Source organism: Macrotis lagotis, chromosome 4, assembly GCF_037893015.1.
Source record: "Macrotis lagotis isolate mMagLag1 chromosome 4, bilby.v1.9.chrom.fasta, whole genome shotgun sequence".
Taxonomy (NCBI): Eukaryota; Metazoa; Chordata; class Mammalia; order Peramelemorphia; family Peramelidae; genus Macrotis; species Macrotis lagotis.
The window spans coordinates 143,828,734-143,846,712 of record NC_133661.1 but is presented as its reverse complement, the minus strand read 5'-3'; the positions used below and the strand labels follow the sequence as shown (position 1 = coordinate 143,846,712).

General features: G+C 36.2%; 1 protein-coding gene across 1 annotated transcript in view; it reads right to left on the bottom strand.

The window, feature by feature from the left end:
* ENTREP2 (endosomal transmembrane epsin interactor 2) overlaps positions 1–17,680 on the bottom strand; it is a 734,130-nt gene extending 716,450 nt beyond the window's left edge. The window contains exon 1 of the mRNA XM_074234255.1: positions 17,432–17,680. Within this exon, the coding sequence (XP_074090356.1) occupies positions 17,432–17,680 (249 nt within the window). The remainder of the gene's footprint in view (positions 1–17,431) is intronic.
* Positions 17,681–17,979: the final 299 nt, after the last annotated feature.

The window sequence follows — 17,979 nt, the reverse complement described above, 5'->3', positions numbered from 1 at the left end:
ATAATTACCTGTGTGATCTTAGTCACTTAACCCCACTGCTTTGCAAAAACCAAAAACAAGCAAAAAAAAATACACAAAAGAACTAAAGAAAAAAATCTTAATTCCTCCAATAACCATGATGGTATAGTTACTAATAGAGTCAAATATGCAGAAAACAATAAGTCAAGAAAGGCTTTGAAAATATCACTAACAATAAGGTCAGAGATGACAGAATTCTGGCTGAGCCATTTAAAATTCTAAAAGATGATGCTGATAAAGTGCTGCACTAAATATGCCAACAGATAAGCAAAACACAACAATGGGCACTGGGATGGAAAAAGATCAGTTTACATCCCTACCTTAAAGAAGGACAATGCCAAATAATGTTCAAATTACCAAATAATTATACTTACTTCACATACCAACAAGGTTATGCTTAAAATTTCATAAGCTGAGTTTCAGCAATGAGTGAGTCAAAAATTACAAGAGTAGAAGAACTAGATAAAATCAGCAACATTCACTGAATTCTAGAAAAAGCAAGGGAGTTGCAGGGGGAAAAAAATCTGCTTCATTGTCTACATTAAAGCCTTTGACTGTGTAGATCACAGTAAAATGGGCAAGTTCTCATAGAGATGAGAGAGTATCAGATCAACTTTATTGTTTCTTGTGGAACCTGTATACAGGTCAAGAAGCAACAGCTGGAACCCATCATGGAATACCTTAGTGGTTTAATTGGAAAAGAAGTATGACAAGGTTGCATATTTTCATCATAATGAGAAATTCCAAGCTGGATAAATCAATTAGAATTGAGTTTGCCAAGACCCATTCAATAATTGATATTCAATAATCTCAGATATGTACACAAATACCACTCTAATAGCAGAAAAGTGAAGAATTAAGAAGCCTCTTGATGAGGGTGAAAGAGGAGAATGCAAAAACTGCATTAAGCATTGATATCAAAAATAAGATCTTAGCAACTTGTCCTATAACTTTCTGGCAAAAAAGAATGGAAATGGAAACAGTAACAGATTTTATATTCATGGGCACAAAGATCGCTGCATTTGGCAACTTCAGGCATGAAATTAAAAGATACCTGCTACTTGGAAGAAGAAGTATGGCAAATTTGGACAGCCTACTGAAAAACAAAGACGTCACCCTGCTGACAAATGACCATAAAGTCAAATCTATGATTTTTCCAACAGCACCATATGACCATGTAAGCTGAGCACCCTAAAATTGATACTTTAGAATTGTGGTACTAAAGAAAGTCCCCAGGGCAGAAAGGAGGTGAAATCAGGCAATACTTAAAGAAATAATTCAGATTATTCATTGAAAGGTCAAATACTAAAGCTAAAGCTTAAATATTTTGGCCAAATGATAAAAAGACAAGGCTGAAGACAAAAAAGAAAAGAAAATCCCAGAGGATGAGATGGATAGTGTCTTGGAAACAATAAAATATGAATTTGAACAGATTCCAAGAGATAGTGAAGGACAGAAGGGCCTGGTGTGCTTTATGGTTCATGTGGTCATGAAGAGCTGGACATAACAGAATAAATAATATACAACTTTTACTATGTTCAGTTTGTAAGTCTCAAAACATTTTTTATCACCAACATTTGTAATTTCCTGTCCAAAACTATACAGGGGATCCTAAAAGTATTAGTTCAATTGAAGACTTAAAATTGCACTAAAACTTTACCTTTGGGATACCCTATCTACTTTTTCAGATCATTGGGGAATATATAATTTTACCAACATAAACATCTTCCTCTACCAAGATGATCCCATTTCCTGTAATTTAATAATTTTCATGAATTTCTGTGATTGAGGAAAAAAAGAAATTTCAGGATGACCAAAAATATAACAATAAACTTTTTCTCAACTTAGGAAGAAGGAAAAGGAATGAACTTATTATTTCATTGATACATGACACTCCTAGATAGAAAATATCCAATACCAATGCATATCAGGACCTTTACTTATTTTAGTCTTTGAAATGTTGCCTAGGACTCAGTTAAATGATATGCCACTTCCAGTACATTGTCAGAGGGAGAATGTAGATCCCAGGTCTTCCTGACTTCAAGACTTTCTCTCCACTGTAGTATTCTGCATCTTAAGTGTGACATGCTTACAGACACAACTAGTTCTATATTTGAAGCCTCTCCAGTTTGATAGTTTTTGCCAGGGCTTGCCCCCTGCCCTACCCTTAGTCTTCAAAAATTCCTCTCCATTTACCCTGATTAAGCATTAAAGTAGACTCAAATGCAAGATATATGTATGAAAATAATATGAAATGTAAATATAATGAATAAATGTCAAAGGTTAAAGGGTTGGAATTTGTCCATCAAATTTATAATAGTGGACACTTAAAAAGAAATAAAAAAAGAAAACTAACAGAGGTCAAATCCTGAGGTTCCTCATTTGGGTCCCACAGACACCCAAGGTGTCCATAAATAGATTTCAGGAGAGATATGAATTTGGATGGAAATACATCTTTATTGTCACTAACCTCTAACTGAAATTTAGCACTTTCTTCAACTATGAATTTAGACTACAAAGATTCTAAGAAATGGTCTATAACTTTCAAGAGATTTCCAACATCTGCTCAAGTAATCAATAAAGACCCAGCTGTGTAGGGAGAAAGACCAAGACTGAAGATATGCACACAATCTGCTGTGAGGCAAATCAGTGTAAAATAGTGACAAGAGCACTGGCTTAGGAGACAGAGGCTTCAGATCCTATCTCACACTTATTAGTGCATGACCTTAAGCAAGTCATTTAATTGGGGGGGGGGGCTCACTCATTTCTTCTGAAAACCAAAAAAAAAAACCAGATTAGATAACCAGTGAGGTTCTTCAAACCTCTGTTTCAGTAGTATACTTCAATGCAGAAGAAGAGGAACCATAGAAAGAAAAGTAGCTGCTGGCGGGTAGAGAAAATATCTTAAAATTCTTTGGGATGAATGAGTAACCTGGTTTTTTTAGGCATTTTAAACGTGAGCATGCACTAATTTGTATGATGGATAAGCATACATTTCTCTTCTAAGAAATGTCCTTTAGCTACATCTATTTTCTATATTGCAATTTATTCAACAAATCTCTATTCCTTAAAAGTTTTTTACTTTTCTCAAAATCTTTTCTAAAGGTCATGAAAAATGGTTTGCAGTTTTTAGAAGTGAGGCATTTCAGATTTTCAGAACCCCAATAAAGTTATAATTTAGAAGAGTCTAATTTTACACCAATTTTATGATTACAACATAAAAATGCAGAGTTAGAGCCAGAAGGAAGGAATCTGCATTAAGTCTTAACTACCATGAATGTTAATGGGAAAGGAAGTAATGTAAAAAGCCAAGGCAGGTTAGTTTATATCTAAAGAAACACAATTGGTATGTGTAACCCTATCAAATAATGTACTGAGGCAACTTAAAATATTAGAGAACACAAAAAGCAGTGAAAACTTAAATCTACGACTAAAACAAAAAAGCATTTTAGCCAAGAGCTTGAACCTCTTGGAAAAATCACCTTTTAGCACAGGTGAATAATTAAGCTACTTTTTATCTTGGTTCTTTTTATTCTTCTTGTCTTTATTCTTTCTTATTAACATTTACTAGGAGATGTATGTACTTGTTTGCACATATGTTATGAATTATATTTATAGGTGTGTGTGTATGTGTGTGTGTGTATGTATATGTGTGTGTGTGTGTGTGTGTGTGTGTGTGTATAGGATGATTCCCTTCATAGCTTAAAAGGCACTTTACAAATCCTCACAACAGACCTGTGTAGTAATATAGTAAACTATTATTCCCATTTAGGAATGAGGAAAGAGACTGAGAGGAGTTAAATGATTTGCTTAAGGTCATACTGCTAGTAAACAGCAGAGTCTATACTCAACCTAGATAAAGAGATGACAAAAAAGAGAAAAAGAAAGTGATTATAATTATACTTTTGATTAGACATAGATTATTGAATTATTAGTAATTTGTATACTTGTAAGTTTTTAAATAATTTCCTTTTAAAAGTTCAAATTGGTTGGCTGGTTGTAGTCCTTTCTTAAAAAGTACCAAAAAGACATCACTATGTTAGAGTCAAGTTACAAGTATCTGACTATGACTGAACAGACCCATACAAGTTCAGAATGTCTACCATTGGTCAGGCTCAAACAGGCTATATGAACATTTGGGGTAGATTTTCTAAATTTGCACATCTCATGCTTCACTTGAGCTACTTCAATTCTGCTTTGCTCACAGAACAGAGCACCTTCTCTGATGAGGGCAGGCCACGCTGGGTAGTTCAGTGACAGGGTCTCGACCATGTCACAAAATCAGTTCCAAAGTTTTTAAAAGAAACCTTGAAACTGGTCTTGTATAGTTTTTTTTCCAATCACCATATAAGTATGTTTCTCTGTAAAATAATCTTTTTTGTTGAGCCTACTTGTAAGATTTTAAATAATTTGCATATTTGAGTTGTTTTAAATAATTTCCTTCTAATAAACAAATTTATAAACAACATTTATGTGAAAAAATATTATATGTTACTATTTATTAAGTAAATTACTAAATTATTTAAGAAGAACTATTATAACTTTTCTTGGAAAAGTGGAAAAGTCTTGTGAAACTTGAAAGATCTAAAGGATTTTTCCAAATTTAAGTCATATTCCTAAAATGGCTGACAGTAGTATCTGTATCATGAACCAAGGACAAACCAGACTCAATGAGGAAAACAGATTCAAGATTCTACAAAGAGCTAAGCAGAAATTTATACCATCCCTCAGAGTAACATCTTCAGGAATACAGCAAAAGGACTTCTAGGAGCTATAAATGATCCTTTTATCACATGCTCTCTCAGCTTGAACATTCTTATATCTACACTGTATATATTGTTGATAAAGTGTTACAAATTTTTTGGGAGAATGTATCAACTACATACCAAATTAGTAAACACCCCCTTTTTTAAAAGCTAAGTCTAGCTAACTAATTAATATTGATTGATGATTATAGCCCAAAAGGTTGGGGCCAATGAAGTATTTAGCATTAGAAGTGCAAATATGAATGCTTCAAGGATACCCTGAGATGCCTGGGAGGACATACTCTAGTGACCTGATGTCATGGGGATGGGGGGGGGTCAGTCTTTTCTCTCTCTCTCTCTCTCTCTCTCTCTCTCTCTCTCTCTCTCTCTCTCTCTCTCTCTCCCCCTCTCTCTCTCTTGCTCTCGCTCTCTCTCTTGCTCTCTCTTTCCTCTCATAGACAAATACACACAAATATGTATGAAAAAATACACACATGATCTCCTTGGTTTCTAAGAGCAACCTTGTGAGTTAAAAACCACTGTTATTTTATATGGATTTTACAAATAGGGAAACTACCACTTAGAAAGTTTTTGCAACTTGCCCATAATGTCAGAGACATGTTTCAAATCTATTTCTCCTGACTCCCAACTTTTTACAATTATATCCCACAGCTTTTCATTTCACAAGTTGGAGATCTGGAAGAGGTACAATCTAGACACGATGGTCAGTCTCTATAGATGTAAGAAGGAAAGAAAAGACAAGATGAAATAAAGGAATACAAAAAATGATGAAGAAAAGAGTGCAAGATAAAACTGGTAGAGGACTAGTACTCAGTTTTTATCAAAATAAGGAAAGGAAAAGATGGGCTATAAGTATACTTTCAATATAATTTATTAAGAACTTATATGCTTTTATTTCAATATTTCTTGCTGAAGAAATTGTTTCAGGTCCAAGAATTTTGAGTTGTGTGAGTTCTTTCAGTTCTATAATAACAATAAATTGGGGAAGGACTAAAGTGTCCTTGGGACTAAAGTGTCCATGGGATATATGGGAAGTAGTTCCTTTAGGAAGGGATACTCTCTATTAAAAACAAAGAAAAGAAAGGGTATTCTAAAATATCATAAATGGCAGGCCAAACATATATGTATTTTTACCTAGCAGCAATGAGGTTTTCTGAGACACAGTAGCATTATCCAAAGCAAAGTTCTCTATCTGTGAACACTTCTCTCACTCTGGATTTATAGCTTCACACATTCTATGGGGGCAAGAATAGCTCTTTAGAATTTTAGACTTCCTGCATTCACAAAAATTGTTAGTGTTAACAAAATGATTAAGAAACATAACAAGCTCTCTAAGAAGTCAAAATAAAGTCTATTAAGTCATATTTCTCTTCAAAAGCATACTTTTGTTGTGTTGTTTACTTAATAATCTTATCTATCTAAACTCTTGAAGTGGGTACTGGGATCTTTATTACTTTCTTCCCCAAGTTGATTTGGATAATTTAAATAATTCCACCCAAATACCTGAAGAGAATAAATTGAAAAACCATTTTATATATGTATACATATATACATACACACATATGTATACATATATATATGTATAGACAACTAAATGAAAAGTAGTTATTTCACCAAAAAGTGAAGAGTGAAATGGATTTGATATCCTGTCTGAATTTGAACTATGTAAAAGAGATTTTCATTTAATGTTAGTAATAGAATTTCACTCTGGTATTAAATATAAATACATACAAAGACTACTGTGACAAAGGACATTGTCACATTGTCACAAAGACTTATTATCTAAGTGGTAAGTTGACTAGGATTCGAAGTATGAAGGTTCTCTACTAATATTCTCTTTTATTCATTTTGTTCCCACCCAGGTTTAAAGGCTCTAGTAAACTTATCTAGTTTCCAAACTTTGATAAGTGAGTCAACAGACTTGTCTGCTAGCAAATCAAATCTACAAACAACACTGAAACAAAGATATTTTTTCATAACTACAATAAAGCAACCTATGTAATCATATCCCTACTGAATACGATTTCATTTCATTTCACAGAGTAGTTTTGATCTTGATTTCCTCACAACTCCCATAAGGAAAAGTCTGAGCAAAATCTGTCTGGGGAAGAGGCAGCAAGATTGCAGCAAAGACAGAATAAGCATTTATGCTCAGATTTCCAGTCATTCACAATTAGCAGTCATTCTCAGTCTCTTACAATTAGGGAAGTTTCCTCATCTCTTGGTCATATAAACTGACTAAAACATCTCCTGACTTGATATAAAGCTATCATTTTCATTTCTTCTTTCCTTATCTTTCTGGTCAGTGTTAATGGTGATAAGACCAAAATGACATCACTATGTTAGAGACAAATTACAGCATGGCCAAGTGTGGCCAGTCAGACCAGTATGACCTTGGAATGCTCTGCCACAGGTCACACACAAATAGTCCATGTGAATACCTAGGGAGTTTCTTCTAAACTTAATATATCTCACATTTCCTTTGAGCTGCTTCAATTCTGCCTTGCTCATAAAGCCCAGCAGCCTCTCTGATGAGGGCACATGATGCTGGGTGGTCCTGTGCCACTGTCTCCCCATGCATTTTGACCAGTAGTTCCCATCTTGCTATATATCCATCTATCAAGTTTCTTCAGCCCAAATTGTGCTTGGAATATTCAATATCCTGGCTTATATCTTGCAAAGGGATAAGAGAAAGTATAGAAAGGTATGGTAAAGCTCCCTGTGACTTTCTACCAATCAAAAACCTTTATTGAGCATTTACCATGTGCTAGGCAGTTAACTTTGGAAATACAAAAGGAGGCAAAAGCCATTCCTTGCCACCAAAGAGCTATCTACAGAGACCCAGTAATGCTGCAGAATCACAGCAGAGAGCAGAAAAAACAACCAAAGTATTAGGAGACTTCACTGTGGGATTTGGGGAGCTAAGAATATACATATACATTATATATACATATATATATATATATACATATACATATACATATGCATATACATATACATATACATATACATATACATATACATATACATATACATATACATATACATGACTTTCTCTTTTTCTTCAAGAAAATCTCTTCAATACTAAGAACTATGCATTTGGAAATGGTGATTTGGTATAATTAAAACTAAGTCAAGAAAATTTTGATAGCAACTCCAAAATTAACAAAGGTTCACTAGTACAAAATTTTTACTTCCAAGAGTTTATTTGGGTTAGAAATGGAGCACACAGGGGCAGCTAGGTGGCACAGTGAATAGAGCACCAGCCTTGGAGTCAGGAGTACCTGGGTTCAAATACGGCTTCAGATACTATTACCTAGCCATGTGGGCTTGGGCAAGCCACTTAAACCCATTGCCTTGAAAAATCTAAAAAAAAGAAAGAAAGAAAGAAAGAAAGAAAGAAAGAAAGAGAGAGAGAGAGAGAGAGAGAAAGAAAGAAAGAAAGAAAGAAAGAAAGAAAGAAAGAAAGAAAGAAAGAAAGAAAGAAAGAAAGAAAGAAAGAAAGAAAGAAATGGAGCACACAGGTAACCACCTTTTTCTTCCTGGACATTTTCCCTTCTCTGAGTTTTCAAGATACTACTCTTCCTCACAGTTGCATGATCACTCTTCCATTTCTATTGTTGTGTCAATACCTGCATAATATCCCCTAAATATAGTTGTTCCCAAGGTTTCATCCTAGGCCTTCTCCCTCCTACACTCTCTTGGGAATCTCAATCCCTCTCATGGGGTTAACTGTCATCTCAATAAAGATGATAGGAGAAAGAGAGAGAGAGAGAGAGAGAGAGAGAGAGAGAGAGAGAGAGAGAATGATGAATGGCTCCATTTTCTCTCCTGAACTTCAGTCTTGAATTACCAATTGCCTAAGAAGTATTTCTTCTCTTTAGCATTTTAAGCCCTACACATCTGGACCCTAACCAATCTTTTAAGCCTCTATGGACATTCATCACGACTCCACCTATTCTACAAACTGGTTCTTCCTCTATTTTCACACATTACACTCCATTTCCTGTCTCCTTTGCACTAGCTATCCACCATACCTATAACTATTATGAATGGAACACACTCCCCCTACTGACTACTTTAGCTCTTAAGCTCTCATAAGTAAGACTTCATTTGTCTCAAACTCTAGGTACTACAAAAGCAATCAGTTTCTTCATTTAGTGACTCACCTTTCACTTACAAGGTAAAAACTCATCAAATCTATTCTATGACTTCCATAGTCCTCATTTAATCATCTCATAGTATCTAAGCAGTTAGATTTTTTCATTTTTATGAGTTTTACACTCTTAGATTTAAAATAGTTGCAAGCAGATGAAGAACACAATAGCCTAACAGCTCCTGTCATTTATCAGGTTTCAGAGAAACTATTTCCACAATCTGTCTTTTAAATCTGTTTCTTCAAATTCACATTTTATCAGTATTTAATAAAGAAAAGTTCTCTTCCATTCACATGAAAAAAGAGACATCACCCTTCATCCTTAAGAAATTGATCTGAGGGCAGAGAACAAACATGGTAGCATACAGGCAGAAACCCAGCTGAACTTTCCCAACATTACCTTACAAACTTTAAATAACTTCTCAAATAAAATTTTGTAGCAGCGGAGTCAACAAAAGGTCAGAGCGAAACATTTTTCCAGCCTAAGACAACTTAGGCAGTTGGCAGGAAAGATCTGTTACATGAGATGAGAAACAGCTCAGAGCAAAGCAAGAGCACCAGCAGTAGCCACAACAGCAGTAATGACAACAGCAGCAGCTTCAGAAGCCCTTAGTCCCAAATCAAGAAGGGAGCAGAACAGCTAGTCAGGAAGATACTGCAAGGCAGCCTTACTGGCACTGGGTGCAGTTGATGCTGAATGGCAACTCTATTAATACACACTTGCAGTTCTTGGTCACAGTTCTAGAGTGGAAAGGAGCTCTTAAAGTTGGTAATAAAGTGGCAGGATCACTAGTCACAGCACCACAGCCAAGGGGAGCTCTGGGGGCTATGACTGCAGAGAACCAAGGGTCTTTCCTAAGTTAAGATCAGATCAAAACAGCAGTAACCACATTTTTCTCTAGATCGTACCTTGGAAGCACTAAAAATTCACAGACACCCAAAACTATCTCTGAAATGGCAATGCAAAAAAGTCTGAAGCTTGGTACAATGCCTTCCTATTCCAGGTGGGCAAAGACCAACTTTATCTTTTTTTTTTTTTGGATTTTGCAAGGCAATGGGGTTAAGTGACTTGCCCAAGGTCACATAGCTAAGCAACTAATCAGTGTCTGAGACTGCATTTGAATTCAGGTGCTCCTGCCTCAAAGACTGGTTTTCTATCCTGTACTACCCAGCTGATCCTGCAAAGGCCAACTTTAATGTTATGGTCAAAATCAAGAAAAAGAGTAGAAAATGAGGAGAGAGAAAGAGAGAAGGAGGGGGGGGAGAGAGAATGAGAGAGAGATTGTCATAAAAATATGGTACATGAAAGGGAAGATCAAGACATTAACTCTGAAGACAAAAATATGAAAGCATCTACAAACAAAGAAAACTGATAATTGGATCCAAGACAAACAAGAATTTCTAGAAGCTTTCAAGAAAGATAAGAATGATAAATGAAAAAAATAGGGAAATAATCAAGGGTGATGTGAGATAATCATAAAAAAGAGAATTAACAACCTGATTAAAAATCCTGAATAAAAATAACATCTTAAAAACAGAATTGACCTAATGATAACAGAGGCATAAAAATTCACTGAAGAAGACAACTCCTTAAAAAAAAGCAGCATTGACCAAATGGAAAAAGAGGTACAAAAGCTCACTGAAAAGAATAATTCATCAAAATATAGAATTAGATAAAAGTAAACTAATGACTCCAAGAAACATCAAAAAATAATAATACAAAGTCCAGAGAATGAAAAATAGAAGATATGTGAAATATATGTACTGGAAGGTCATCATCAAAAAAACATAGTATTTCATGAAATTTTTAATGCAAACTGTCTCCTAAAAAAAAGATATCAAAATGAAAACTCCCAGGAAAATTATAGTCAACTTCCACAGCTCCCATGCAAGCAGCCAGAAAGAAGCAATCCAAATATGATGGAGGCAAGGAACAGAGATCTTGGAATATGGTATTCCAAAAATCAAAGGAGGCAGGATTATTACCAAGAATACTCTACCCTGCAAAATTTAAGGGAAAATGCATATTTAATAAAACACAGGGTTTTCAAGTATTCCTGACCAGAACTGAAAAGAAAATTTAATATTTAAATATAAAACTCAAGAGAAATATAAAAAGGTGAATATGAAAGAGTAATCATAGAAGAGTGAATAAAGTTAACTGTTTATATTTCTATGTGAGAAGATGACACATGGAACTCTTAAAACTTTATCATTATTAGAGTAGTTAGGAAAAGTCTACATAAACAGAGGACATGAAGGTGAGTTGATTATGTCAGAATAATCTCAAAAATAACTGAAGAGTCTCATCCCTTCAACCATTCGCTGGAGGATGGAAAAGGTAGAGTGGAGAAATTTTTTCCATAAAAAAGGTTTTCAAGGAAAAGTTTTTATACTGGAGAAGAAAAAATTGTTTCAAAGAGGGAAGAATATATTCACATTCATTGGATATAGAACTCTATCTAAGTGGATAAGGAAATAAGAGGGGAATGGGAGGAGAAATATGGGAGAGGGTTAAAGGAAGGTAGATTAAGGAAGGCAGTGGTCAGAAGCAAAATTTTTGAGAAAGGACAGGATAAAAACAGAGAGAAAAGGATAAACAGAAGAAAATAGGATGAAAGGAAATAGTTACTAATTATAACTGTGAATGTAAATTGAATGGAATGGATTCCCCATAAATAGAAATAGATAGAATAATGCATTAGAAACTAGAGTATGTTGCTCACAAGAGATACGATTGAAAGAGAAAGACAAATAGAGGTAAAGGGCTGCAGTAGTATCTACTATGCTTCAGCTGAAGTAAAAAAGACAGGGTTAGCAATCATCATCTCATACAAAACAAAACAAAAGCAAAAACAGACCTAACTAAAAGAGATAATCAGAAAAAACACACTTTGCTAAAACATCTAATGGCAGTGGTACTCCATATCAATAAAATTTAGAGCAAGTTTCTCTGATGAAGGCCTCATTCTCAAATATACAAAAAACTGAGTCAAATATGTAAAAATACAAGCCATTCCTCAATTAATAAATAATCAAAGGATAGGAACAGGAAGTTTCAGAAGAATAAATCAAAGCTATTTATAGTCATATAAAAATGCTCTAAATTACTATTGATTAGAGAAATGCAAATTAAAACACACCTATCAAAAATGACAAATGCTGAAGACTATAAGGACAAAGAGGTACACTAAAAATTGTTGCCGGAGTTGTGACCTGAAGTTCCAGCAGTTTGGAACTACGTCCAAAGGACTATAAAAGTGTACATACCCTTTGATCCACAGTACCACTACTAGGACTGTATCCCAAAGAGATCAAAGAATGAGGAAATGGCCCTATATTTACAAAATATTTAAAGCAGCTCTTTATGTGATAGCAAAGAATTGGAAATTGATGGGATGTTCATCAATTGGGGAATGGGTGAACTAGATGTGTCATAAAATTGTGAAGGAGTACTACCATGCTGTAAGAAATTACAAGGGGCTGCTTTCGGGGTAAAAAAAAAAGGCAAGAGTTACATGAACAGATAAAAAGTGAAGTGAGAAGAACCAGTTAATCATTGTGCACAGTAAAAACAATGTTTTAAGGATGATCAATAGTAAAAGACTTGGCTATTTTGATGAATAAAATGAACAAGACCATCCCAAATAACTCATGAGGAGAAAAAAAATGCTATCAATCTCCAGAGAAATAACATGAACTTTGAGTGAAAACTGATGTATGATTATCTCACTTTTTTTGCTTTTTGTTTGAAATGTGGCTTGTATTGAAATGTTTTGCTTGACTTCACATTGTATAATTAACATTTATCATTTTCTTTGGCTTCTCAGAAGGTGAGTGGTAGGAGGGAGGGAGGAAAATTTGAAACTCAAAATTTAAAAAGAAAAGAATGTTTAAATCATTTTTCAAAAATAGACAACTTGAGCCTTTATTTTTATCCACAGTTCATTTTCTGCACCAAACAGTATATATCAGAAATTGGTTATTTATTCATGAATTTTGGCAGTTTTTAGTAAACCAAACTTTTTCTCTAGTACTTTTGGGTATAAAATGGTTTCACTAATGAAAGAAGCAATACTTTATGTAGTTTATTAATCTATTTCTTATTTGTGCAAAAATACATTTTCTACACCTTTCAGCACTAAACTGCTTTATATAAAAGGACAAAATAACTAAACTCAACAGTACCTTATACTTATGTAGGTTCTTGTCTTTGATGAGAAGTGATATTGTCAGATATGCACTTTTGCAAGATGACTTTGAAAACTGATGATGGATTGGAGTGGAGAAAGACTTGAGGCACAGAGACCAGTAAGAAGACTATCTTGCCTTCTGATCAATATAGTTCAGGCATGAGATAATAAGAATTTATGCTAACATAAGGGTTGTGAATGGAGAAACAAGAGTTTGTAAAGGTACAAATAATAAGACTTGACAACAGATTGGATATGGGGGTTATGCAAATAAGGAAAATCAAAAATGACTTCAAGATTTCAAGTTTAGACAATTGAGAGGATGATAGTTCCATTGATAATAAAAGAGACATTTAGAAGGAAGATTTGAAGGGAAAGATAGTGAGTTCTGTTTTGGACATGACCAGGTGGCAAATTTAGAGATGTAGCATTACTTCCTTGGCAAACCTGCATTCTCTATATATATATATTCCCAAAGTTTCTGCTTTCTGGAAATATGGGAAGAGACTGCATATGCAAGAGAAATTCTCCTTTCTAATAATATCAAAACTTAATTCTATCTGGCCAGTAGAAAATTCAGGGCACTACAATTATTGAAAGGAACCACTCTTAGCAGAAACTCATCAGTACTTCAGTCAACATCTGGGCTCACTGTTATTGGTGTTCCCTCCATACTTGGAGAAAACAACCAGTTCATATCTTCCTAACCTTAATAATTCCTGTCCACATTCTTTGAAAACTAGTTTCTACTATAATTAGTAGGTAGATATGAGTAAATAGTCACAAGTTGACAGATTCTTAGAATGGATGCCCTGGAAGGGGCTTTAGAGAAATCTCCTGCCAATCATTCATTCTACATATGGGGAGATTTAAGCCCAGAAAGGCCAGGCAATTTTCCCAATGTCACAAAGCAAATTGATGGAAAACTAAGGTTAGATTCTGAATCTCCCAAGTCCCATTCCAGAATTCATGACTCTATATCAGGCTGTCAGATAGAAGATACACTAATAACCTGAGCCTAACATCCATTATATACCTCTAAATCTGTTTTTGAAAAATAGAAATAATCACAGAACTCTCACAGCCAAATGAAGTGCTTTGATCTCCATTACAAAATTTAATAAAGTTCTAAGAAACTAATTTTAAAATGCTTTAGATTGTTAATTGCATTCAAGGTACATTGCAAAAAAGAAAGCAGAAATATAATGCTGTGTCACAATAGCTTTTCAATATGTTAAAAATCTATAGTATATAAAATCTCCAGGAGAAAGGTAGATTACTTAAATAATATCATATGTTTTTACTTTCATAAATTACACTAGCACATCATTATAATAACAATACTCACTACTCTCCAGAGAATGAGCTTCAGTATAAAATAGGTTATCTTGGCTCCTGTGATGGTATTCTAGTTACACAAAGAACTTCATTACAAGGTAGTCCCATGCAATGGACCAGGGAGCATTTATAGAAAGATAGTGTAAATATTACCATATAAATTTACCCTAAATCTCGACAGTTTACTACAGTGTATGACAAAGACTTCTGTGGGAAAAAGGGGCATGGATCTATGAAAGCCTAAGTTTAAAGAAAAAAACAAAACAAAAAAAAAAAAGATTCACAGATAAGGATATAAAAGTAGAAATAAGGGGAAACACTATATCCAAAACTATAGGAAATTACTATACTATAATAGTATATAGAAATATATTCCTAGAAGTAATAAGCTTGGAAATGTAACTTAATTTTTAGTTTTATTTATTTCAACCTATTCTTGGCATCACAGCTAGTACAATGAAGAGCTAGGTCCTCTTACTCCAAATCCAGGACTCTCTCTCTCTCTCCACTATACCAGATAAAGAACATGTTCAATGTACTTTAAATAAATTTGATATGTGCAGTGAAAAAGATGTATTTTTAAATTTTAGATAGTGTGATGCTAAAATTTCTCATGATGTCCAGGGAAATCACCACTATACATAATCAGAAGCTATATTTCTTTGATTTCTTTGATTGGAGGAGAGGATAAAAAGGGAGGATCAGTTATTATACAAGTTTACCAACCAAAACCAATTTCTAATAGATTGACTAAAACTTCCAAATCAATATAGTAAGTAGAGGTGAACCTGAGCAACCGATGAGATTGTATTTAGTGAAGGCTTTGAATCTTAGCTCCAAAATTATAGTCTCAAAATCTCATTCTTTTCTTCACAAGTACATTGAACCAAGAGTCTTCTACAATGGCTGCTACAGATCACATCTACTAGATTTAGCTTTGGTCTGTAAACAAGCTTTGAAATTAATACTCCAATTAAGATTAATGATCACACCTGTATCAATTATGGGGTTTCAAGAGTCAGTTTTACTTTGACCTCATTAAAATAACTATATGCTGGATTTAGAGAACAAAGCCATTACTAGAAAAGAAAAACCATGGTATGATTGGATGGGTTTTTTTTGAGTGGGCAAATTTTTTCTAAAAATTCAAGGGCAAATAGAAAATTTTGAGAGAACCTCAAATAACTTTTTGTATCTAGAATTATTATGCCATTTTTTTACAACAGATGCAGTAAAATGAAGTTCACAAGTCAGTTCAACTGAGTCTTCTGTTTTATCTACAAATTTATCAATTCCAAAATAGATTTTAATATCTCTTTTTTTAAAAGCTACAGATGCTACAGATGCATTATATTTTCATTTTTAAAAGATATTGTAGAAAATTCCAAACATTAAATCTTAGCAACAATCTATTAAAGAAAGCAATACCTCCTCATAGAAACCTCTGCAATATGTTACCCTGGAAACATCTCTGGTTTCACTCCATAGGAAAATACACACACACACACACACACACACACACACACACACACACACACACACACACACACACACACAGAAACTTTAAAAGCTATCCTCCCAATTTGAGAATTTAGGAAGAATGTGCTACAGATACATTACACGTCCATTCAATATTTTCCCCAAAATAAAGATGGCATAGTTCCACCAGGTGTGGAAATGGAAATATATGTGTGCACAATAGGTAAAAGTGAAGTCAAATGAAGGCTGATTCTATATCATCCTGTGTAAAGGAGAAAAAAAAATATTTGGAAGGAAAATGGCTTTAGATCAAGCCTACCTTTTCCATAGGCTTTTCAATTTTCACATTTGAAAACTATGGCAGTTAACTGTCACAAATCTCCTCACTCAGCAAATGTGGTGGCAAGCTAAGAGCAAAGGAGCATAGATCTCCCAATGGAGCAGTCCATTTGTTGCTCTCTGCAATTGTGAGGATTTTTGTATTGCCTGTGTGCATTACAATCTGTGCCTACTGTTCTAATCTTATTTTATTACCTCCAACACAACCTGTCTGGTAATTAAATTTGTACCAAAATCCTAATCTCATCTCAAGGACCTATGAAGCATGTGGGTCTACTCGGTTTCAGGAAAAACAAAGTTCCATGCATGAAAGCAAATCATTTAAAAAACTTAGCAATAAACACCCTAATGGGGAAGAGTTTAGTCAATTGACCAAGGAAAGCCTTCAGCCTGAAAACTCATGATGAACTGCTCTATTCATGGATATAATTAAACACCCCCATCTGTGGGATTTGGGAACCAACTTCCGAAAATTCTGCAGGGAGAAGGACTCAGACATTTCACCTACTGCATAACTACAGATTAATTTTTCTGAACCAATCCATCACATTGTGATTTCTACAGGTAAACTGGCAAAAAAGCCCCAATGTTTGGTAGACCGGCATCTGTTAGATAACTAACAAGGTTATGTTGTTCAATAGCTCGCCCAATCAATACAGATTAGGTGTTTGTTTTAGAAGAGTGTAATTATAGCTGGTGTTGGAATATGGAAGGGCAATTTAAAATTCCGAGTTTTGCGGTTTAGCAGCAATTTCCCGTAGGTCTTGCTAATGCACTAACCAAAAAAAAAAAAAAAAAAAAAAAAAGGCAGACAACGTTACCCTATGCACCGAACTTGGGGGCTATTGTGATGTTCCTGGGGTTCTGTGGCAATTGCCCCTTCTCAGACATCTTTCCCAAGCGTGCACCTTGCTGAGCATGACCCGACACCTCCAGATCATCCCCATGGGGCCGGACACCATTCGCAAGTCCACCTCCTCCCGTACTCTGAACCCCCATCCGCACTTGGTGCCCGTCGCAAGTTTCTCTCAGCTGCCAACTTTCTGGGTGCTGAGTGTCCGAGATGCCACCGGGAGGGAGCGAGGCCCGGGGAGGGATGAATCGGGTAAGAGAAGGGAGAGGAGGAGACGGATGGTACTCACCGAGAAGCCGGCCCAGAAGGGGCAGGAATGCCGGACCCTGGCTGAGGTGGTCAGGGCCAGCGCCGCGAAGCTGACGGCCACGATGAGGCATCCGAGCACCATCTGCGTGACCCCGAGAGCCAGCATGATCCGGGAGCGGGTCCGGTACTCGCGCAGGCGGGAAAGGCTGCGGGACAGGGCGGCGGGGCTCAGCGAGCGGGGGCCGGCCACGGCCAAGCCCGAGCCAGCCCCGGCCCCGGCCGGCGGCATCCCGGGCGCTCGGCGGGCTCCGGGCGGGGCCGCGGCTGCTCGGGCGCTGACACCGCTTCGCCCGGGTCCTCCGCCGAGGCGCAGCCGGGACCCCCGGCCCGGGCGCCCCGAGCCGCGTCTGCCCGGGCGCCCCGAGCCGCGTCTGCCCGGGCGCGGGCGGTCCCCCCGCGCCTCCGCGGCCGGAGAGGGGACGCCGGCCCCCGGCAGCCGCTCAGGGCGCTCCGCTGCGCCGCTGCTCCGGGGGACTCGGCGGCAAGTTGGGCTTCAGGCGGCTGGGTCCCGCGGCGCGGGCTGCGAGG